General features: G+C 29.4%; 1 protein-coding gene across 4 annotated transcripts in view; it reads right to left on the reverse strand.

The window, feature by feature from the left end:
• LOC111635808 (adenylate cyclase type 9-like) overlaps nucleotides 1-25706 on the reverse strand; it is a 35523-nt gene extending 9817 nt beyond the window's left edge. Inside the window, exons 1-2 of one of the 4 annotated variants that reach the window (XM_023380936.1) lie at nucleotides 25463-25706; nucleotides 232-1981 (exon numbers count right to left, since the gene is read on the reverse strand). In XM_023380936.1, coding sequence (XP_023236704.1) covers nucleotides 232-1774 — 1543 coding nt within the window. In that variant the 5' untranslated portion in view covers nucleotides 1775-1981; nucleotides 25463-25706. Of the gene's footprint in view, nucleotides 1-231; nucleotides 1982-3704; nucleotides 3966-4934; nucleotides 5777-8702; nucleotides 8740-25462 lie in introns of those variants that run through there. The other 3 variants (XM_023381077.1, XM_023381145.1, XM_023381004.1) reach the window with 3 other exon arrangements.
• Nucleotides 25707-27038: the final 1332 nt, after the last annotated feature.

Raw genomic sequence — 27038 nt, forward strand, 5'->3', positions numbered from 1 at the left:
AATGTTCAAAAACGTTTGTTTTAAGGAAAGAAATTGGTCTAAATAGCTATCCTATAAAACTGAAGTTCATTAAGTTTTATACAGTTCAAAAATCCTGTTTTTTGTATGTATTAAAATATCAACATAATTATTTTTATTAGTTTAAAATATATTCAAAAATATTTATTTACATTTAAAATATAGAATAATTAATTTTGTTTGATTTAAAATAGATAAATGAGAGCTTTATACCTTGAAAAAGAAGGCCTTCTTCAACAGTATATTGATCTTGAAGAAATGAATATGTAGCTTCTGATATATGTACTCTTCCTGGCTTGCCTGTTGATTCCATCAAATTTGCATAAGTCACATCGTTTGACCAAACATCAAATTTAAAACGACAGGTACCTACAATCCCGCACAAAACAGTTCCAGTATGTACTCCGACACGCATATTTACATCTTCGTTGGTATCCTCATCGAATTCTGCAATTGCTTTTATCATTCCTAAACCCATTTCTGCACAACATTTTGCATGATCTGGTCGTGGTTCCGGACAACCGGACACACAATAATAACAATCGCCAAGTGTACTGATTTTCTCACATCCGAGTTTGGCACATAAATAATCGAAACGTCCAAATAAATCATTGAGCAAACCAACTAACTGTTCAGCTGTTTTGTTTGAACTCATTTTTGTAAACCCGACAATATCAGCAAATAAAATACTGACGTTATCCATGCAGTGCATATTAAATGGGCGAAATATCATTTGAGACTGGCGAGGACTCGCAGACACTCTACGATCGCTCGAAGGCGAATCAATTCGATCGTCTTCTTCCCCTTCTTGAGTCGCCATCAACCAGTCCGAAACCTTCGGAGGCATTATAGAATGAATGATTTTCTCTTTAAGTTGTTTCTCGATTTCTAAGTCTCGACGCACGATTAACGACTGACCTACTTTTAATAAAGTATTTCTCATACGTACTTCCGTTAACAACAATATATGTATTCCCATCATATGAATACATATTTGCAGTAGTATCTTCACTATCACAATTAAAACTGAATTATCCAGAGTTAGGAATGCAGTCAGCACTTCAAAAATTATAGAATATGATCCACCGATTAATATACAAATATACAGAGGTAATGGTATCACAGTATATAATGTAAGCAAAATTACAATACACATACAAAACAAACCGACAGATGATATATCCGTGCTGTCATTACTCGAAAATTCCGCATGATTATTTACATAAACAATGAATATTAACAAAGATAAAGTGCACAGAATTATTGTCGTACAAAGAGAAATGGGAATATAAAAATTCTGATAATAAGAGGTATATGTAAATAAAAGGACTGCAATTGTATAGCACATTAAAGAGAAACTTCCTATAACAAAATAAATCCAATAACTCTTCGCCATACAGGCAAAATATATACAGTATGACACTGATATGAGAAAAAGGTAGACTAGAGCGTATTGAAATCTTTGACATATCTGAGGAAATGTACTTTTGTGGTATTGTTCTTCTAAAATACTGGAATCGAATTTAGGATTCCACCAACTTTTAGATGCTCTTTCGAATAATATCGGACACAAGAAACAACTCTGCTCTTGAGACATACTGAAACTTCCCAAAAAGGTTTGTGGTGGTGGAGGTAAAATGAATGTTTGCTGAGGAGGGTTAAGAGAAATTCTAACTGAAGCAAAATCATTATCGTCATCGTCGTCATCACCACTTCTAATAGACGGTCTCCCACTTGTGAAACTAACGGAAGTCATCTTTTTCTATTCATCAGATAATAATTTTTTACTTTTTGCCGAACTTTTAGCATTACATGATTTTACTGTAGACATAAATGATTCGCATTAATTCTTATCATCCAAGAAAATGGAAGAATTAAATATTTTTTAAAATTTAATGCTCGCTTCAAAATCATTTTCTTCGAATTTGGTAAAATATACTTTCTTCAGAGACAGCAAAAATATCTGAAATTAAATATAACTTTAATTAAAAAATATATATTAAATTAATAAAATTATAATAATTTTAGCATATATTCATATAGCAATTTAAAATTGACAATTTCATACAATTTGAATAGAAAAGTGAATTTTTTTAAAATGCAAGCAGCATTCATATAAAGTAATTCATTCTTTTCAAAATAATTTTGTCCCTGGGCGTTGCAAGTTTATTATAATTAATTAATTAATTTTTTTTTCAAATTATGAAGCGACCTTATTCTCTTTACCAGTGGTACACCCAAAGAAGAGACCAATGGGCCCTGGCACCCTCCAAAAGAAAAGAGGAATACAAACACTAGAAAATTTTTCAAACATTTTTTTTCTAATTAAAATTCACTTTTTGTATTTATATTGTATTATGTCTTCTATTTCTATACTGTTTATGAATTAGAAGCTACATAAAGCGGGAATTTTATTGAATTTCACATTAAACATTTTCTGTTCGATTGGGCTCCCTGATATTAAATTGCGAGTGCACCACTAAAGATCTTATTTCTTACAAAATATTTGTCTTAATATTATCATAAATTATTTGTTTTTCAGTCTATCATTAATAAAGTCATTATAATAAATAAATTTATTAACGATAACGGTTACTTTACATAAGCTATTGAAGAAACTAACTCAAAAACAGTTGATAGACTTAAAGTTGAATTAGTATTAGAAAAATAATCATATTTACAAGATTAAGAGTTTTAACAGGATCAATTTTAAGAAAAATTTCTTTTGTTAACATTGATGATGTGGTGTTTTATTCCATAAACAAATCAAAATAATAATAATAATAATAATTAATGCAATAAAGCTATTTAATTACCATGAATATTAGATTCATTTCAAGGTTTCCAAAATGAATGCTACCGTTTTAAATTATCATAATTATGTTAATTATTATCCAAGAAGTGTGCTATATACATCAATTGATAGAGTAACTATCTATCATCAAAGTTTCATCTTCTATTTTTGCACTCAAATATCCTGTCTACTACCTCTGAGAAGCACTTTAAGTGAAAATGGAGACTTACAACAGTGGACTGTGTTCAGCCATTCACAAAGTAAGAATAACTCATCATTGTTCAACACAAGTAACCTACAGGAGCTGTAGAATTGCAGCTGCAATGGGAGGAATGACAACAGATAGACCCTGTTTTTCTAAAGCATTCTTTTTGGAAAACCTTGTTTATAATATTATGTTAATAAATACAATAAAGCCATGCTCTGTTATGTGAATATAATCTATCCCTGAAAATAATTCAATTATTAGGAATTAATATTTTAGAAAGTATTTTCTATTATTTCTTAAAAGAAAAATTCTAACTTGTTTCCTGGTGAACAAATCTCATTTCTTAAGAATAATTCTGTCTTAGTGATCCCAACCTATTTATCCAGATGACATAATACTGAACATAAACTATAAACTACAATTATCTTATTAATAAATACTTAATGAAGTCATAAAAAATGTGTTCATAAGTAGTAATACACTAAAACATTATTAAAAAATGAATATAAAATATATTTTCTTTAATATGCAGCAGAAAGCAAAAGCATTTTCTAGTATTCATCTAGATGAATAATAGAAAATAAATGTACTATTCCACGTTAAAGCTGGAAAAATTATGGCATAAATTACATGCCCAGCTGCTTTTTTCTTTTGAAGTGCAGAGGATATAACGTGATACTCAACTGTATTACACTCAATTACAATGCATTTCCTTTGTGTCTACGTTGTGCTACCTGGTGTGGAAACATCCCTCCTTGCAAAGCTAATCAGAAACAAATGACCGTATAAGTAGATATTCAAGTCATTTGCATTAAGAAAAACATGCAAAAAAATTTGTAATTCTATAATTAACATGCTAAGAACTTTATTTCATACTACTACTATACAAGTTAATATACTAAATATATATAGAAAATTGTTTCTTCAATAATATATACAGATTAATTTATAAATAATGTTGAGATATTTAACATTTGTTTTCTAAACACTGCCAAATTAAATAATTTGTATGCATCTGTACGAATAGCATGATGATTTACTCAAACACATCGACACAAATTTATCAATATTTAATGAAACGTGCAAAGTTTCATTAAATGATAATATGTTATATATAATATAATAATTAAATAACACATTATACAATATACATGATGATAATATATACTGTATATTAAAACTTTATTTTAATAAAAATATATTTATTATTTTTACAGTAATTTTGTTAACAGAAGCATTCTTAATTTCATTAATTTTTGAGTAAATAATAAATTCAAAACGTTTTTGAATAAAGCTATCTGTACGTTTCCATTTAAAAAAATTACTTTAAGTCAAGATTCAAAAAATGTTTATCATACCATTAAAAAACTAATAGTTAAGTTTATTTTAAAAATTTCTTAAGAATTTGTCGTAAAAATATTTATATTTATTGAGTCAATGAATGACAACGTTGAAAATTATGGAAAAGTTTCTAAAATAAATTCTTTAACTGTTACTATTAAATTTTTATCTATGTATATGACTTTCAAATAGGAATCTATTGATAAGAAAATTTTCAAAGGCTCTTTGGCTTAAGAAACAAATTGAATTTACCATTTTTTTTCTAATTAAATTTTTGATATTTTAATTGATTTTGAGAATGCAATAAGTTACATAAAATTTTATTTTGACACATTGTTGAGGTATATTGTGGATTTGCAATATTTTATGGCTATATATCTATATAATATGCTATTACTGTTTTGTCATAATATATATATAATGACATTGCACTAACACTAACAGCATGTACCTTAAACATTTAGTTATTTATTCGTAAGTGCAGTTAGAGAAGAATAGCATATTGATGTACTGATAATGAATAAAACAGCAGTTTTTTAACATTTTAAACATTAATATTAGCATAAAATTTACCTTTGCATTCATACTTTTTAAAATTATTTTCTGTCTTAAAAGAGTTTTTAATTTTCATTTAGTATGAAGGTCATATGGAAGAATCAACTGTAACAGATTAGTCCACAAAAAATATGAGCCAAAGTACATTTCTATTCTACCATCATTCAGTCCATTACAGTTGATTTCACTGTCTTTCCTGGTTGTCAGGTCTGCAACATCTGATGAAAGGTATCTTCCTTTGTTATGCTCATTTTTATATGAAACAAGAAATTTTTAAACTGGATACAAAATTATAAGAAATCATGAATTTTCTTAATGTTTAGATTTTTCTATTGATTCAAAATTATTTTCTAGACATTTATAATGAATAACTTAAAACTGACTATGGTAGACTAGGAATGCACTCATCACCAATGTATTTGATGTCAAGAGTCATATACAAACTGTCTTTTGGTATTAAAATGTTTTTATTAGCAAATTCTCAATGACACATTGTTGTCTTCCTCAGGCAATTGTTTCCAAATTAGAATACAATGTAAAAATTCAAATTGTAACAGAATTCAAATAACAAATAAATGCACCTTATATGAAAATAAGATGTATGTATGAAAAATAAAAAAATAAAAATAACTGGAAAGTAAACATTTAATAAACCAAAACTGTGTTACATAAGGGAATGAATTTTCAGTGGACAAAACATATTTATGTCATCACTATTTAAACAATGAAACCCATAGATAGGTAGTTCTAGTATAGAGTTAATGCATACAAGGTCTGTTCAAAAAGTATCGGACCTTTGGTCGGCAAAAAATCAATTTATTGACTTTGAGGTACGAAATCCTAATCCCCTTCAAAGTAGTCTCCTTGGTAATGTATACACTTCTCCCAGAGTTCCTGCCATTGCTGGAAACACTGCTGGAACGCATCTTTTGGAATGGCCATCAGCCGGTCTGTCGGATTCCGCACGATGTCTTCTCTTGACTAAATTCGGGTTCCTTTTAGCGGCATTTTCAGCTTGGGAAATAGCCAAAGGTCACACGGAGCCATGTGGAGAGAGTACGGAGCGTGACGAACCACAGGAGTATTGTGTTTGGCAACGAAAGCCCAAATCAGATGCGCAGAATGGGCGGATGCGTTATCACGATGGAGCTGCCAAGTTTTGATCGACCACAGATCCGGTCGTTTGCGTCGCACTGTATCGGAAAGATGACGAAGCACCTCCTGGTAGTACTCCTTTGCGATGGTTTGGCCTTGTGGTGCGTACTCACGACACACCACCCCACGAGAGTCGAAAAAACTGTCAACATGACCTTTGATATTGCTGCGGACCTGCCGCACTTTTTTTGGCCTCGAGGATCGTCCCCGAAAGCCTGCTGAATCTTGCAAATGGTTTACACTCGGGTATCGCCAAGGTTTTTGGCAAAATTTGATGTACTATTGCTGCTCACATTGTTCAGTCATTTTCCAGCTTAGTGGAATCCGACGAGAGCGCACTACATGACCTCACTCATAGGCCGATTGCCAACAACTGACGCTTCCTGCAGGCGGGAAAAAATTCAGGGCTGTGCATGACTGTCCCCTCCACAACTCCACCGAAGGAGGCCTCTTGCGCATCATTGGTTTACACGGAAAAAAAAAAAGTCCGATACTTTTTGAACAGACCTTGTATATTGTTTGTTGAATTATACAATCTTTCCAGATAACAGGTACACTGCAGCCCCTATGTTGATGCATTAAGGATGCCCCTGACCATAAGGGCTCATAGCTATGATCATCTTGACAATTTTAGTGTTATACCTCTTACGTTTAATGTCATCTGAATGTTCTGCCATTTGGTTGGCTAGCAACAGCACTTATATTTATGTAGCTAGAGATGGCATGTCTATATTTAAAAAGAACCTTATATACCCTGGATCTCTAATACTTACAGTATTAGTCTATATTGTTACACAAGAATCTGTGTAAATATGGCAAAGCTATGAAGGTGTGATCAAAAAGTTTTGATATTGCACATATAAAAAGAAAGCAATGTACTTTATTTAACTTTGATGGTTATCACCTTCAAAAAGTCTCCTATTGAATCAATGCCCTAATTCCAGCATTTTGCCAAGCTTGGAATGGTCCCTGGAAGTCCTGTTCTTGAAGGATATCAAGTACCATCTGCACCATCTGCAATTTGTGCTGATGGTCTTTATCTGCCAGGTCAAAATGGCAACAATCAAACTTCAATTTCACCTTTTGGAACAAGAACTTGTAGGAACCCAGAACCAGAAAGAACAGGGGTTGAAAGCAATAAAGGTCTTGATGCATGCTAAAAACATGCATGTTTTCAGTGCCATGTGAGAGGGAGCACTGTCATAGTGGAGCACTTAATTGTCATTATACCACAGTAGAGGTTTTTTGCACTGAATGTCCACTCTCAGATGCCTTAGAACATTGCAGAAAACTCAAAATTTGCTATCTAGCCCACAGGGAAACATTCTCAATGAACAATCCCACAAATGTCAAAGAAAATAATGAGCATGCTTTTGGTTGTGCTTCAACCTGCTTTAACTTTCCTCCAGTGGGCTCTTCCGTTGCAAAGACTGCTGTATGGTTTCCATAGACCTAGCTCTCATCACCAGTAATGCTCTCAGAAGCAAAGGTTGGGTCAACACAAGCTTGCTGACAGACATCCTTACAGGCAGTGTGCCTTCTGCTTGGGGCTTAGTAGTCTGAATACGAACTTTGCTGCAATGTAATGCATATTCAATTTAGACATCAAATCACCTGAACTGTTCCATATGACACATTGACCTTGGTGACAATGTCCTTGATGGTTATCCAATGATCCTTCCAATCACAGCATGTTGTCACTTTGCAAACTAACTCATGAATACTGCATGCCCTCTAGCTACTTGCTCATGAGTGTGCAGTACTCCCTTGCATTGCTACAGGCTCAGTCTCAAAACTTTTTGATTGCACCACATATAATAAGCAAAACAAAGTCTAGCTAAACAATGAAATTGCACATAGTCAATGGAAGCAGTGTACAAACTTTCTCTTTGTTAACAGCCATAGTAGAAATTGGAAATAAAGCTCTTAATACCTGTTACGGTAAGATCTGGCAACACCAGAGAGAGAGCGGCACGTGCAAGACAGACGGCCATGTTTAATGTATGCGACTGGAGATCGTCCGGTCCAAGTATAACCCTGAATAAAGTATTCAGAGTAAGTGTTTGCATTCCTGTCTTACGGGGGGTCTTAAGTGCGTCACGGACGGCGTGTAAACACAAAGAAAACCATATAAAACAATACCTAAGGTTAATGTAACTGAATTTGGCTAAGATATGACCTGCCTTTAGAACTGCCGATTTGATAAGCTTTAATTCTTCTGCTATCAGGCTTCGCATAGAAGGGTACAGATATGCTCTTCATACCAGGGCTGTAATTGCAACGTTGACATAGTGCAATGGCTGAAAAATGATTGACAGTATAATTATGATGATCTCTTTTTTTAGAAGCAATTGTGTTGTTGAAAGTACCAGCATGTTATTTTGCTAATAAAAATATTTAATGTCAAAAGACAGTTTGTGTGAGAATCTATCCACACTGACTACAGAAATTATTTACAATAAAATTTATAAACAAATTCTAATTCATATGATTTTAACACCATTTAATAGCATTTAAGCTGTTATTCATAACATTAATTTTCTACATTAAGTCATATCACCTAAATGGTTGAATTGTTAATGGTTTGGATTTCAAATTATTCAATACATAAAAGTCATGCAAAATACTCACAATTTATTCAAATCTTGATATTTATTAATTATTTAAACTTCATTATTTTAACCTTTAATAAAAAAAAAAATAAGAATATAAGTTATTTTAATAACGAGAATAAATTAATTTAATTAAAATTGAGCAATAAGTTACGTGTAATATAGCAATGTAAATATCGTAGTTACTTAATTAAACCCTAATGAGTTTATTTTAACACTGTACTTATCCCCAGGGTTTTCTGAAGCTGGGGTTTATTACCTTGCAATAAGAGATGAGTGGGTGAAAATTTAAAGAAATATTTTAATTAAGTTATTTGTACATTTTCAGAACTATCAAAACAGTTTATTGCCTGCATTTTTATTTTTTTATAGTTAATCAGATTCAATATCTTCCAATTCATTTGCTATGCTGTCATTTATGTCAGTTTCAATGTCATTGTCAGAATCATGACTACTATCTTCTGGTTCAAACTCACCATCTCCAATTCATGTTTTCCTAATTAACCTTTAGTTGGTAAACTCTCGACTTAAGAACTTGACTGCATCTTTCCCACACTCACTATTTGACAATATTTATAATTTTATTTCCAAAACAAAGTACAATCCAACTCTATACAATTTGAAGATGTAGAATTTCAGTTTAAATTTCTTGCCTGTCGCTCTAATCTAGTGGTTGTCAACTGCTGCTCTAAACTATATTATACTATACAGTACAGTATTACATGTTTTCATGTTTTTCAACCTGGGGCTTATTTTTAATATCATTTTTATTTTTCAGGGTTTATTTAAATCCCAAGATTTAATTGAGGAAATACATTATTACAGAATGCATTTAATTTTTATTTTTAAATTCATTATTTTTATTTTATTCCAGGGCTGTGGAGTCGTGTAAAAATCTATCGACTCCAACTCCGACTCCGACCATCTGACTCCGTTTCATATACATAACAAGTTGGTAAGTAAAAAGGGAGTCGGAGTCGGCGGATTTTTTGACGACTCCGACTAAAACACCAAAACTCCACGACTTTGACTCCAAAGCCCTGTTTTATTCTAATATAAACTTTTATGCATATGAGTCAAAATTAATTCCTAATTTCTTACATAATGATGAGTGTACAGATGATGTTAGAAAATGATGAATGTACAAGATACAAAACAGATTATATTCAGCTACTGCTGAATGTATTATTCAAGTAGCAAAATACATATCAATACAGATAATATAAATTAGTTTAATTAATAAAAAAAACACAAAAATTACTGTTATTATTTTTGATGATTTGTCAAACCAAGTTTATAACTTTTTAGCACTTAAAAAATATTTTATTAGTGCCTAATTAATTGCTAAACATAAAGGGAGATTCAAAAAGTTTCTATTGACAAGCATAAATCAATTAGCAAAGAATAAAACAAAAAAAAAATAACCATAGACATTGAAGCACTTATCTTACTGCTTGATAATATAAAAGATTCTTTTCTGGTAAAACTCATAGTTGGGACTTGAAACATTGAACCCTAACTGCAACGTCAGATCTAACTGACCTTTCATCATTGCTTCATCAGTCCTTTCCCCCCCTGCATGGCAATATCTTCTCACTCCATCACATCATTTGTGCAGTGTATGGGGAAGGTGGTGTAACTGATCAAACATGTTGAAAGTGGTTTGCAAAGTTTTGTGCTGGAGACTTCTCACCGGATGAGGCTACATGGTTGGATAGACAAGTTGAAGTTGATTCACTATCAACTTCAACTGAAAACTAAGAACAATGTTATATTATGCAGGAGATAGCCAACAAACTGAAAATAACCAAATAAAGCATTGAAAATCATTTGCAGCAGTAGTCATTTTGATGTTTGGGTTCCAGCAAAAAAACATTCAGTGCATTTTCACATGCAATTTTATACTTAAATGTAACAAAAATGTTCTGTTTTTAAAACAAATTATGATGAGCAATGAAAAGTAGATACTTCACAAAAAATGTGGAATGTAAAAGATCGTGAGATAAGTGAAATGAACCAACACCAACCACACCAAAGGCTGGTCTTCATGTAAAGATGATGTTGAATATAAGGTGGGATTGGAAGGAAGTCCTCTATGAGCTCCTTCCAGAAAACTAAATTAATTCCAACAAGTACTACACCCAATTACACCAACTGAAAGCAGCACTTGACAGAATTAGTCAACAAAAAGCGTATAACCTTCCATCAGGATAACGCAAGCCCACATGTTTCTTTGATATCAAGCAAAAAATGTTACAGCTTAACTGGGATATTCTAATTCATCTGTTGTTTTTACCAGACATTGAACCTTTAAATTTTCATTTATTTCACTCTGCAAAATTCTCTTAATTTAATGGAAAAAATTTCAATTTCCTGGAAGACTGTAAAAGGCACCTGGAACAGTTCTTTTTATGAAATGATAAAAAGTTTGGAAAGATGAAGTTGTCTGAAAAATAGCAGAAGTTAATGGAAAAAATAGTGAATATATCATTCAATACAGTTATTGGTGAGAACCAAACTGTGCCTCTTATTTTTACTTAAACTTTTTGGGCAACTCAATAACTTAGTTTCACCAAAAATAAATTGATTATAACATTATTCTGTTCTACAGTTTTAAAATGCCAATATTGTTTTTCTACAAAATAAATTATTTCTTATATTATTTATTTATATTATTAAAATAATAATAAAAAAAAGTGAACTGTAAAAGCAAATAGTATCATACTAAGTTGCATAATATCAGAAATATAAATGAACTCAATTCATTACCCACACAATCTCATTCTGACTCATCGGAACAAATTATTAAAGGTCAAAATAAAAGTATTAAAAAAACATTGAAGTCACAACTTTGACATTCGTGAAAACATTAAAATTAAATTACATTGCAACTTAATGTATGAAAATATACACTTTATCTTCTCGCTTATTAACAATTTATAGTTTGTGGTGTTAATTTCACTATAACTGTGATAAAAATATAAATAAAATAATTACATGAAAAACAGTAAACAAGTGAAAAAAACAAGCAAAAATTTAAAATGTTAATTATTTTTACTAAATAAAATCTGTTAACAACAAATAAACAATGATGTATGTGATGCTACACTAATGACATCAATATAACATTGTAATCTGGACATAATCATTAATATGGATTTCATGTATATGTGAAATTGTAAAGTCGGAATTAGAGTAATTAATTTAATTAAAATTATTAGTTTTGCCCCCCTAAATTTTTGTCCTTAAGACTTGAAATAATAACCACATCTACTATTCAAGGTTTTCTGAAAACTTAGGGAAACAATGTAAATTTAATAAATAAACAAACTACTGTAGGTTTATTTGTTAAATATATTATGTAAAATAAAAAAGTACACCTACTGTAAACTGTACAATTATTTTCTTAATACAAAGTATTGGTTATATAAAGTAGCATTCATTATACGTACCGTTATTATAATTTGCTTTAAAAATAACACTTTCTTAAATAAATATTTAAATACTTTATTAGTAACAGATATCAAATGGGTATACGCAATGGAATAATAAACACACGCAAATAGTAACCACATGGAAAACATTCAGTTTANTTTTTTTTTGTAAAAAAAAAAAAAAAAAAAAGGAACATGTTACGGTAAGATCTGGCAACACCAGAGAGAGAGCGGCACGTGCAAGACAGACGGCCATGTTTAATGTATGCGACTGGAGATCGTCCGGTCCAAGTATAACCCTGAATAAAGTATTCAGAGTAAGTGTTTGCATTCCTGTCTTACGGGGGGTCTTAAGTGCGTCACGGACGGCGTGTAAACACAAAGAAAACCATATAAAACAATACCTAAGGTTAATGTAACTGAATTTGGCTAAGATATGACCTGCCTTTAGAACTGCCGATTTGATAAGCTTTAATTCTTCTGCTATCAGGCTTCGCATAGAAGGGTACAGATATGCTCTTCATACCAGGGCTGTAATTGCAACGTTGACATAGTGCAATGGCTGAAAAATGATTGACAGTATAATTATGATGATCTCTTTTTTTAGAAGCAATTGTGTTGTTGAAAGTACCAGCATGTTATTTTGCTAATAAAAATATTTAATGTCAAAAGACAGTTTGTGTGAGAATCTATCCACACTGACTACAGAAATTATTTACAATAAAATTTATAAACAAATTCTAATTCATATGATTTTAACACCATTTAATAGCATTTAAGCTGTTATTCATAACATTAATTTTCTACATTAAGTCATATCACCTAAATGGTTGAATTGTTAATGGTTTGGATTTCAAATTATTCAATACATAAAAGTCATGCAAAATACTCACAATTTATTCAAATCTTGATATTTATTAATTATTTAAACTTCATTATTTTAACCTTTAATAAAAAAAAAAATAAGAATATAAGTTATTTTAATAACGAGAATAAATTAATTTAATTAAAATTGAGCAATAAGTTACGTGTAATATAGCAATGTAAATATCGTAGTTACTTAATTAAACCCTAATGAGTTTATTTTAACACTGTACTTATCCCCAGGGTTTTCTGAAGCTGGGGTTTATTACCTTGCAATAAGAGATGAGTGGGTGAAAATTTAAAGAAATATTTTAATTAAGTTATTTGTACATTTTCAGAACTATCAAAACAGTTTATTGCCTGCATTTTTATTTTTTTATAGTTAATCAGATTCAATATCTTCCAATTCATTTGCTATGCTGTCATTTATGTCAGTTTCAATGTCATTGTCAGAATCATGACTACTATCTTCTGGTTCAAACTCACCATCTCCAATTCATGTTTTCCTAATTAACCTTTAGTTGGTAAACTCTCGACTTAAGAACTTGACTGCATCTTTCCCACACTCACTATTTGACAATATTTATAATTTTATTTCCAAAACAAAGTACAATCCAACTCTATACAATTTGAAGATGTAGAATTTCAGTTTAAATTTCTTGCCTGTCGCTCTAATCTAGTGGTTGTCAACTGCTGCTCTAAACTATATTATACTATACAGTACAGTATTACATGTTTTCATGTTTTTCAACCTGGGGCTTATTTTTAATATCATTTTTATTCTTCAGGGTTTATTTAAATCCCAAGATTTAATTGAGGAAATACATTATTACAGAATGCATTTAATTTTTATTTTTAAATTCATTATTTTTATTTTATTCCAGGGCTGTGGAGTCGTGTAAAAATCTATCGACTCCAACTCCGACTCCGACCATCTGACTCCGTTTCATATACATAACAAGTTGGTAAGTAAAAAGGGAGTCGGAGTCGGCGGATTTTTTGACGACTCCGACTAAAACACCAAAACTCCACGACTTTGACTCCAAAGCCCTGTTTTATTCTAATATAAACTTTTATGCATATGAGTCAAAATTAATTCCTAATTTCTTACATAATGATGAGTGTACAGATGATGTTAGAAAATGATGAATGTACAAGATACAAAACAGATTATATTCAGCTACTGCTGAATGTATTATTCAAGTAGCAAAATACATATCAATACAGATAATATAAATTAGTTTAATTAATAAAAAAAACACAAAAATTACTGTTATTATTTTTGATGATTTGTCAAACCAAGTTTATAACTTTTTAGCACTTAAAAAATATTTTATTAGTGCCTAATTAATTGCTAAACATAAAGGGAGATTCAAAAAGTTTCTATTGACAAGCATAAATCAATTAGCAAAGAATAAAACAAAAAAAAAATAACCATAGACATTGAAGCACTTATCTTACTGCTTGATAATATAAAAGATTCTTTTCTGGTAAAACTCATAGTTGGGACTTGAAACATTGAACCCTAACTGCAACGTCAGATCTAACTGACCTTTCATCATTGCTTCATCAGTCCTTTCCCCCCCTGCATGGCAATATCTTCTCACTCCATCACATCATTTGTGCAGTGTATGGGGAAGGTGGTGTAACTGATCAAACATGTTGAAAGTGGTTTGCAAAGTTTTGTGCTGGAGACTTCTCACCGGATGAGGCTACATGGTTGGATAGACAAGTTGAAGTTGATTCACTATCAACTTCAACTGAAAACTAAGAACAATGTTATATTATGCAGGAGATAGCCAACAAACTGAAAATAACCAAATAAAACATTGAAAATCATTTGCAGCAGTAGTCATTTTGATGTTTGGGTTCCAGCAAAAAAACATTCAGTGCATTTTCACATGCAATTTTATACTTAAATGTAACAAAAATGTTCTGTTTTTAAAACAAATTATGATGAGCAATGAAAAGTAGATACTTCACAAAAAATGTGGAATGTAAAAGATCGTGAGATAAGTGAAATGAACCAACACCAACCACACCAAAGGCTGGTCTTCATGTAAAGATGATGTTGAATATAAGGTGGGATTGGAAGGAAGTCCTCTATGAGCTCCTTCCAGAAAACTAAATTAATTCCAACAAGTACTACACCCAATTACACCAACTGAAAGCAGCACTTGACAGAATTAGTCAACAAAAAGCGTATAACCTTCCATCAGGATAACGCAAGCCCACATGTTTCTTTGATATCAAGCAAAAAATGTTACAGCTTAACTGGGATATTCTAATTCATCTGTTGTTTTTACCAGACATTGAACCTTTAAATTTTCATTTATTTCACTCTGCAAAATTCTCTTAATTTAATGGAAAAAATTTCAATTTCCTGGAAGACTGTAAAAGGCACCTGGAACAGTTCTTTTTATGAAATGATAAAAAGTTTGGAAAGATGAAGTTGTCTGAAAAATAGCAGAAGTTAATGGAAAAAATAGTGAATATATCATTCAATACAGTTATTGGTGAGAACCAAACTGTGCCTCTTATTTTTACTTAAACTTTTTGGGCAACTCAATAACTTAGTTTCACCAAAAATAAATTGATTATAACATTATTCTGTTCTACAGTTTTAAAATGCCAATATTGTTTTTCTACAAAATAAATTATTTCTTATATTATTTATTTATATTATTAAAATAATAATAAAAAAAAGTGAACTGTAAAAGCAAATAGTATCATACTAAGTTGCATAATATCAGAAATATAAATGAACTCAATTCATTACCCACACAATCTCATTCTGACTCATCGGAACAAATTATTAAAGGTCAAAATAAAAGTATTAAAAAAACATTGAAGTCACAACTTTGACATTCGTGAAAACATTAAAATTAAATTACATTGCAACTTAATGTATGAAAATATACACTTTATCTTCTCGCTTATTAACAATTTATAGTTTGTGGTGTTAATTTCACTATAACTGTGATAAAAATATAAATAAAATAATTACATGAAAAACAGTAAACAAGTGAAAAAAACAAGCAAAAATTTAAAATGTTAATTATTTTTACTAAATAAAATCTGTTAACAACAAATAAACAATGATGTATGTGATGCTACACTAATGACATCAATATAACATTGTAATCTGGACATAATCATTAATATGGATTTCATGTATATGTGAAATTGTAAAGTCGGAATTAGAGTAATTAATTTAATTAAAATTATTAGTTTTGCCCCCCTAAATTTTTGTCCTTAAGACTTGAAATAATAACCACATCTACTATTCAAGGTTTTCTGAAAACTTAGGGAAACAATGTAAATTTAATAAATAAACAAACTACTGTAGGTTTATTTGTTAAATATATTATGTAAAATAAAAAAGTACACCTACTGTAAACTGTACAATTATTTTCTTAATACAAAGTATTGGTTATATAAAGTAGCATTCATTATACGTACCGTTATTATAATTTGCTTTAAAAATAACACTTTCTTAAATAAATATTTAAATACTTTATTAGTAACAGATATCAAATGGGTATACGCAATGGAATAATAAACACACGCAAATAGTAACCACATGGAAAACATTCAGTTTAAAAAGTGGCAAGACTTGAATCAAGTCATTTCTTTCACTTATAATATCTAAAATTTTTTTAAAAGACATTTTCAATACTAAGTTTATTTGAGACATATATCATCATATGATAGTTTTATTTTCATTTCTGCAGAAAAATTGGTACTTCAAATGCAAATGAAGCTGAAATTTCCATATCATTATGACAACTAAAAAGATAATCAGGTTTGACAGACACTGTTTTGTTCGTAGTAATAACAATGATCGATTTTGACTTTGCTAGATATATCAGGATTTACAAGGTTTCATTCCAGTTTGGATATATGTTAAATTATTAGATCTTTTCAAGAATCCAAGTAAGTGTTTATAATCTATTAGAACAATCCTTATTTTTGCTTACTTGACTATAACAATGATATTCTATCCAAACATTTTTTTGAGTATTCCTGATCAGTCACAATAACTTGAAAGTACTCAAATGCTTGTTGTTTCTAACAATTTATAATTTTTCTTCCGATAAAGTATTTATTTTTGTTTTATTTTATTAGTGGAATTATATGTTAATCCTTACAAACTTTTATACATTTATATAACAAACTTTAAAATAAAATATTCTAATGCAAAACAATATAGTTTTAACTCTCACGCAACCTATAAAGGTTATTTGAGCTTTAATATCAACTGTAGCAATTTCTTTTGGTTACAATATAATTTTGTTCAAAATATAAAATTATATCGTATTACATCCTTTGCATTTTTACGGCAATTTAATTTCTTCTATTTCATTCTTTATACATATATTTCACTTCTTCCATCTTAATGATAATACTGTTATATTTGTTGTAGACTTTACAAATAAAAAAAAAAAATTATCTGTCATAGAACTTCATCAATTCTGATATGTTTTCAAAATTAAATAATAATTAGTATTATTATTTTTTTTAAATTATAAATAAAAACATCCCTAAAAACAAAGCTATGCTATTAACTAGTCAATTTGTAACTTATTATAAAGGCTTCAAGATAAAATAAATAAAATATTCAACTCATAGGGTATCATTAACAGATCAATCAAGCAACCTGATGACTGGCTTTAATTGAAGTTGTTTTATTTTATGTGCACTGTCATACATGCTTTCATTAATGACATTGCATTTTGTTACTTACCGTGAGTTTTATGAAGATTTTTATGTAAGTACTGTAGATTTGCATATTGTATTTTTCAAATCTTATACAGCATAGAAAATATTCATGTTTTTTACAATTGTATTAAAAGCACTTAAATTTTGAACTGTTCTTGGTTCCTTCTACTTAACATTCATCTTTCTTAGTGACGTTACTTCCATCATTTTTTTTCACTTTTAAAATACTTCAAATTTCATAAAAATTTTCAAATAAATGTTAAGACAATCACAATGGTCATCAACTAAATATTTACATTTCAAGAACATTTTTTCAATTTATTTTTGTTGGTAAAATATCTCAAAGATGCATAAATAATAAATTATTACGGATTCATCTGATAATAAATGACATTATAAATATACTTAAAACATGGTATTTAAATATCTGGAGTTGAAATTCACTAATGAATATATTGATTTCTTCAATATAAGATCACGGATTAAGTATGATTATTTTGAAATTGAATTTGTAATTCAATATGCGGTACAGAATTAAAACATAGGGTTAAGTAAATATTACTTGGGATAATTATATTTCAATTTAACAGTAATTGAGAGCTAGTGATACAAAGATGTTAAGGCACGTCCCTGCTGCTTTAATAGTCGAGACTTGATTCTTGGTTAGATCCTTGGAAATTTTCCACAATCTTGGGCTTGTCTTTTATTATAAAGAGAGATAAGCCTATATACAAGGTTCTTCTCAGTGAACAAACAGGGCAGAAAGAGCTACAAATTCAACATATGAGGGTTGTCTCAAAAATTATGCACAGTGCGCTCTAGTGGGCGTTGTAGACAATGTAGACAACTGATTGAAGCATCAGTGTGTAGACTGAAGTCTTACGAACACATTGGTATCATATAGTAGTGGGATTCATTTAAAGGGAAAATGCCAAAAATTTGAAAAGACAATGAGAACAGTCCATCGGGTTGGATTTCAGCAATAGAACAACGTGCGTATATTCGCATCGATACAGTGCATGGTAAAAAAAGTGCCCAAAATGCTTCTTTTAACTCAGCATGTGGAAAGTTTACTGTGAATCGTAGCACAGTACAGAGGTGGCACATGAAGTTTCAAAAAGGTAGAACAAGCACCGAAGATGATTCGCGCATGGGGCAGCCGTTTACTGTAACAGCTGATAACACAAATGCTTCAATCATTGCAACGTTGCTCAACGAAGACCAGAGAATCATGATAAGGGAAATTGAGGTGAAGACAGGAATCTCAAAAACGAGTGTGTATCATATTTTAACATAGGTGCTAGGCAAACGAAAGGTGGCGGCATCAGTGCACCGATCATCGAACTTCTCAAAAATTACGGCTGGGAACAGCTCTGTCACCCGGCTTATAGTCCTGATCTGAGCCCACCTGACTTCGATCTCTTTACCAAGCTGAAGGAACCCCTTCGGAGGGTGCGTTTTCCAATGCTGGAAAAGCTTCAAAGAGAAGTGACAAGACAGATTCGGATGCTCAATAAGAAGGGGACGCTGAACGGAATCCAAGCACTTCTGCACTGCTGGCAAGCACGCATTGATAAGGTAGGGGGATTATTTTGAAGGTCTGTAATCACTTGTATCTTCTTCAATAAATATTTTTTGAGTTAGAGCCAACTGTGCATTACTTTTGGGACAACCCTTGTAATTAAGTTTCTGGTAATTTAAATTAAAAGAAAGTTCTAGTATAAAGATTTATGTTATTTGGAACTATGATATCTTCTTTATTGGCAAAATACAACATATGTTTATATTTGAATTAGTGATTTATTTTTTCAAATGAAAAACAATTAAGAAAAACATCTCATAATTAGAATAATAATTCACTGATAAATAAGATTTTAATCAATATATCCATATATTATTCTTAAGATAATATAACAATATTTATGTTATCTTGATCAAATTCTGCTGAAAGAGCAGCAAAACTGTTATATTTGATATAACAGAATGCTTTAGATCAATTATTTGAAGATAAATGTTTTATGCATTTCAACATTATAAATTATATGCAGTTTTAATAAACAATTATAATTTTAAATAATATTACCGGTACTAGGTTATCTTGATTGTGTTATTAAAGACATACTAACACAGAATAGCAGTGATGAGAATAATAATAGTAATTATATAATGATCACAGCATTAATTAGAAATTTTGATTAGATACAGTTAATTCATCAGTTAATTTAGTAGAATAATTCAATTGCATGCTTTTACATGCAATTTCAAGCAATTATAATTTCAACAATATCACCAGAAAGCATTTTTTATATTCAACCACATCAACACTTGAATTCTAAATTAGTTTTCCTATATTTCACTTCTTAATATTCTGTAATTTCACTCCATATGTACAGAAAATAAAAATACAGAAGTTATAATTAACCATAAATTATACATTAGTTTAGAATTAGAAAAACTGACTTGAAAACTAGATTGCTTAACTGATAGCATACATAGGTATGCTATCAGTTAAGCAAATGTTACAAATTTAAATCTTATTAGAACTGCACAAGATGCATAAAATAAAGTAAATCAACAAATTACTCCAGCAAACATTAACATTAAAAATCTAAAAATATTTGCTGATGTATTTGTCAGCCGTCTTCAGGTTCAAATCTTTCTGGTTTTTGTTCTGTACTTTTAAACATGAAGACAAGTGATCAATGCATTTGCTAGTTTTTTAATTTTAAATGTTTGTTGGAGTGAAGGTTGTTCTTTATTATATCATTAATAAATCCCATTTTACATTTTTCTATACTTTAAAATTATTAAATTAATTTGAATTACTGTATTAGAATATCATATGTTATCTTACTTACATTTAAGAAATAGCTGAAAATAACTGTAGACAAAATTTAAATTTTTCTACTTTTAGAAATGTGTTCCATTTAAAACCTATTACGTTTTAAATGGAACACTATGTTTATACTATATATCCATAGTGGACAAAGGAGGCTCATTTAGACTTACTGTAGCTATATAATTTCTTTTTATAAACTTGAGAAATATTACCTACATATGTAATATTTTTGTAAGTTTGCTGACTATTAATTAAGTAGTGTGCTATATACACAGATTATAAGTAGAACTTGAACAGGCAATAAAGCTAAAGGTACTTTCATATGAATCAAATTTTAAACAGGTGTCCAACTACAAACCCACAAATCTATCAGTGAGTAATTTAAAAAAGTGATATGTATTTAGATTTTAAAAAATTTAATTTATTAAAAAAAAACCTATTTTCTCAAAGTTTTTTTTTATCTTTCTTTCATACCATGTATGCATTCTTAACCTAACACAGAAGTGATATTTACTAATTTACTATAGCTTAGTGATAATTATAATATTTTAACTAGCTATATATACAGTCATCTGAGTATAAATGACCTGTTTGCCCTTGGATCAAACCTTCTAATCAAAGGCAAGGGAGTTTGGAAGTTGGAACCTTACAATTAATTCCATAAGGAGTGTCAGAAATTTCTATTTTCTGTCTCACTCAGTAGTATCCAGTAGCATATGAAAGAACGGAATAGCATAATTTTAAGCATTAATTACAATAGTGGGATTACATCCCCTAGACTCCCTTGGAAAAGTTGCAATGAATGACTATGTCTATCCATAAAATACAATTCTAATAGAGAATGTAGCTCTTGCAAATTACTGAAGGGGCAATGTGTGGCTTATCATGAAAGGTTTGGTCACCTCTACTGTATATTTCTCTCTGCTGTGTATTAAAAATCAATTTAAATTTACTTTTAAAAGTATAAAAGTCAATAGAAAAAAAAATCCTTCAATCATTTAAAATGTTTTCAAAATTAATACTGATGCTCTATTTTCAGAAGTAGCTTAAACCAACAATTTTAAGTCTTTTTAGTTGAAATATGAGTTCTTTGAACATTCTAGAATTACAAACCAATATTTAAGACCATAAACTTACATTTTAGATTCGAAATACAAAGTCTTTACATATAATTTCAATATGGATATATGCTAATATATGATTAAATTAATTAATCATATATTATATAAAGAAAGATAAATAGATACTGTGAAAAAAAATCTATATTACAACTTAGACTTCGTTAACAAAGGATTAATGCTAAAATTAAAATAATAGCATTAACAAATACTGAAAAACTGATTGTAGTTATATATATTCAAGCATTGTAATCTTGAAGCTTCTGTTTTAATTCAGAAAGATAAGATTACACAGTTAAATTTACTACTTTAATAAATAATTAGAAATATATTGCAACTGAAAATTACTTGTCACTCACTATCTATTAAGAAAAGGAGGTTTTGTTTCATAGAATTCAATAAATTAGTTAAATATTTTTAAAATCATTTTTAGCTCTTTTATGGTTCTATCAAAGTTAGAGAAATAATTTTAATTCTATTTAGAAGAATAATTTGCAATAACCTTGAATTTAACAAAAACAAAATCTTCATTTTAGAAAAATAATTGAAACTGTATATATAAAAAGAAAAAAAGATAAAGTCCCTTCTACATTTCATGAAGGTGCATCATGAATAGTGAGATCCTTCTATTCATAGTTCGATCAGAGAGAAACAGGTGGGGTGGCCAGCTACACTTCCTAGAGATAACCCCAGATATCTATTGTAAAAGAGGCAGGATGAACCTCACATCTGCAGGAACTGCAACAGGCAGAATCTGCTGCTGCCAAAATTCAATCCTGATTTTTCTGCTTAGTAGTTCAGTACTGTACTGCTAGACCACCATAAACCCACATGTTTTTCTATTTTTTATAGTCTATAAATTTTAAAATGTTACTTTGTAAATTATAAAATTTACTAAAAGACTTTTCTATTTTTTAAGATATGTTTTATTTATAAAGAAATTTCTGATTCATCATAAAAAAATAACGATTATTAAATATCTAATTGTTGAATTTCCTATCTCATACACACTTCTAATCAAATACATTTAAGTAAGCTGTAAATAATTAATGGCCATAAGAAAGTAATGGAAGAAATTATCATCTTACAAGTATAATTGACAAATAGACAAATCAAATAGATTCGAAAATGAACGTAACACTGAATCAATATTTAAAAATAGAATTGTAATTCATTAAAAGTTATTCAATATCTTTCTTATTCTATTTTGAAAATACACATTAAATATTTTTTTAAACTCACTGTTTATTATACCAAAATAAAATATCTCACTTATACTTAACTTCAACTGTCAAACATCAAGCAGAAATAAAAATGCTTTACCTTTAATACAAGTGTCAATTGTAATGATCACATCTAATATTACAACACAAAGTCCAAAGAATGGAAGTTCTTTCAAGAATTATCTGCATGCTTAACATAAAATTTGTAATTAGATTCTCCCCATTGTATTTGAAGGCTGGATTAAATATAAGAAACCATTACCTGGTCTGTCATATCAAATGAATAAATTGACAATGAAATTGCTGCTAGTGATCCTGCAAATGTTTTTCAATTTAAATAATTTGAATTCTGTTATTGATATCATCGAGAATATATTCATCTAATAGTTTAAAAAATGAAGAAAATCTCTTTTTTTTTAGTTTTTAACTATTATATAAATTCTGTAAGTGAAATTCTATAAATTTTTCTATCAGAGATGATTGTATAGTTCAACATTTTGCATTTTAAAATTGAATCATTCCCTTCTAGATAAACTGCATTGTTTCCATCCCTTCTGCACGTATGTTGTTAAATTATTTACTAGTAACTACCTGAATTAGACTACTTTAACAGTAAGTAACATATGTGAAAAGTATAATTCAACCAGTGCAATGTAATTTAAATAAGACAAATGAATAGGTTGGGAAGGATGTCCTCCGAAAACTTTTCGGAAATTAAATTTATGTAGATTCTTTGAATGAAGTTCGATGCTGTGTTGTTAATGACCGACATGGAGTTGTTGTTTACTAGTTTTCGTGAGGTAAATAATAGTTTTCTTTTTTTTTAATCCTTAATATGTTTACGTTATTATGAATCATTTATATCACGCTACCGTAAATCATATATATAAAATGGAAAGTATATAAATGTTATAAATTATCATATATTATTATCTAAAATGTAAAAAGAAGTCAAAATAGCTCACAAAATAATAATAATAATTTAGAAGAAAGCAAATAACTTTTCATAATAGAATTTTTCTCTGATAATGTTGATTTACCTTACTTCTTTCACATTTCTGTAATAAACATCCTAATGCATTAATTCTGATAGATAAAATAACAAGATACTTTACATTTCCAATTAACTTATACCATCATTTGTAATTACTAATGAAATTATTTTTCTTTTATTGCAATAATTAGTAAATTATATCATTTCAAAGTAAATTAAGTTCTATTATTACAGTACAATAATAATAGATATTTTCGCATCTTTTGGAGGACGTTACATCTTTATTTTAATATTTTTAAAATTAAGTAAACAATTTTAAATAATTCACTTCATTTTAAATTTTTAAAAAATTGATTTTTTATATATAAAAAAAAAGAGGGAAGGTTTTTAATACGTTAAGAATACTGCTTTAGATTTTTTTTCCACAAATAGCCTTGCAATGAAAACTATTTTAATTCATTAAATAATACTTTTAATATTCTTTATAAATATAAAAAAAAATAAAAAAAAAACATTTATCTTTAATAAGGAATTAGATATCTAAGAAGTAATTTCAAGAATTTCTGCCCATTAAATAGAATTTTTTAAATTTCACAAGATTATTTGTCATTACGCATTCTAACGATCGGCGGAATGCAATAAATATCTTAAACTATTCAACATATTCTGCTAATACATAACACTGTAATATAAAATGCTTTATATAAATACTTCAAAACAATCTGATATATATCTACTATACAATAATATTTTCTCTCTTTTATTTTTTAAATTACAATTTATTAATTAAAATACCAAATACATGACAATGATACTAATTAAGATTATATAAAATACCTTACGTAACGAAAACAGAAGTAATGCACGACGTTCCGATTTTAATTTTTTTAAGTTTATAATCTTTAAAATACACGCGAAACATTGATTTTAACAGGATATACGTAAGAAATACTTTATAAATCTGAATGATTTAAGTAATGAGAATGTGTTCAAAATATGTTATAATGTAAACAAATAAGTCAAACTTTCTGTACCTAACAAATGATTGTTTTTAAGCTTTAAACCTTTAGAAATAGACTTATATTGGGTTATATATGTAAGAAATGCTTAACAAATCTGAATAATTTGTACTTAAATGAACCAAATAATGAGATTTAAAGTGGTTTATAATGTAAACAAATAAGTCAAACCTTCTGTACCTAACAAATGATTGTTTTTAAGCTTTAAACCTTTAGAAATAGACTTATATTGGGTTATATATGTAAGAAATACTTTACAAATCCGAATAATATGTACTTAAATGAACCAAATAATGAGATTTAAAGTGGTTTATAATGTAAACAAATAAGTCAAACCTTCTGTACCTAAGAAATGATTATTTTTATGGTTTAAACCATTAAAAATACATGAAAAATATAGATTTATTTTCATATATATCAGTCATAAATCATAAATTAAGATATCAGCATTGATTTAACATAATAAATCCACATAATTACAATTAAATGAATCAAATAATAAGATTAATCGTGTTTAAAGTAGCTTAAAATGTAAACAAATAAGTCAAAAAAACAAAAAAAATTACCTGACTAGTTGCAATCAGCAAGAAATCCTCGTGCAAATTCAACTAATGTTTTTCTTTGACGTATCGTTTATAAGAATGAAAAAGTAAGCAAATGTAATTTATACAACGTTTATACAAACTATATAGCAACAAGTTTTGATGCATGGTGCTTTAAACTTGGTACATTTGCTATCTCTAGACCTCCCACATAGCCTTACGATACTTCTCGCAACTGATTGAACTGTTGCCATGGTTACCGCCAGATGGCGATAGTTATCCTAACTAGTGACGTAACTTGACAAGATCGTTATCTCCTCCCCCTATCTGCAGGTAAGAAGAGAAATACAGTTGTTTACAGAAGTACGCGTGTTTGTATTTCGTTTCGTTGAATCATTTTTCTAAAGAAATATTATAAAAATATTTATGGCGTAATATAAGTAAATAATTATTACATATATATATATTAGTTTTTCCTTATTTACGATAATGTATCGTAGCGCGTGCTATTTATTAGTTAACGACGATTTTTTTTAATGGCGCGCGAATGTCGCGTCGCGTTGCGTCGTCGTTAGTATGTAATATTTACGACGTATTTTTATATTTTTAAAAATATATGCTTTCCACCTCAAATTAATAATGTATTGCCCCTTTACGTAATAAATGATAGATAAACTTAGGGGAAGGAGGACCCGATTAACTGTATACGAACCTATAATGTAAACCGGAAGTGACGTTTTTCAATTCAAAAATGTTCTCCTGTAAGAATAGATGACGGTACGACTCCATTGCTAACAGGAAAAGTATGATGTACAGAGGCAAGCCACTACTAATTTGAGTGGAGAGCGTATATTTTATATTAATTAAATTAAAAATATGATTAACACCTAAATTGGAGCCGATTCTTCATAGGAAAACCTTCCGGAAGGCATCCCGTCTTTATAAATCGCCTACGCGTTACGTTGCCATATTCAATCAAACAAATAAACAAACCTCTTCACTAGTTTTTATTTTTCTCTATACTCTTGTGAATATCTTTCGAGTTGAAAGCCATTAAAGAAATCCTTAACCATTGTAAGGAAAATTTGAAAAACTTTATCTTCCAAAGTGCAACAAAGCAAACTATATATGCCACAATACAATATACTGGTACTTTCATACAATTGAAACCATTATTATGTACTTATCTTTTTGCTGAGGACCCAGGCACGCGAGTGGTGCCACCAGTGCCATAATTAGAGCGGTGCCAGCGGTGCCCAGGCACAGGGCACAGACCCTGGAGGGCGCAGAAATGACCTGAACCAAGTTTTGGGGCGTAGTTACAGAAGCTCACACCGGGCTCATAAAAGGCTAGTTACGGCACTGGGTGCCACTTCCATTCTGTATTCCAGTATAATAGTGCCTTTTGATATCAGATTTCAGACATTTTTTGGGCATTTCTTAATCACGAATTTTCCTTTAGAACAGTAGTTTGAAATTGTAAATATTCAATTATAATTTCAGACTTGAATAAGCCTGTTATAATTGTTCTTATTGTGTTATTTCTTAATAAATAAACAGAATAATTTATGATTGAGTTCCATTGCTATACCACAAATTA

This window comes from Centruroides sculpturatus, unplaced genomic scaffold (genome assembly GCF_000671375.1).
Source record: "Centruroides sculpturatus isolate CEXI.00-Female unplaced genomic scaffold, Cexi_2.0 scaffold91, whole genome shotgun sequence".
Classification (NCBI taxonomy): Eukaryota; Metazoa; Arthropoda; class Arachnida; order Scorpiones; family Buthidae; genus Centruroides; species Centruroides sculpturatus.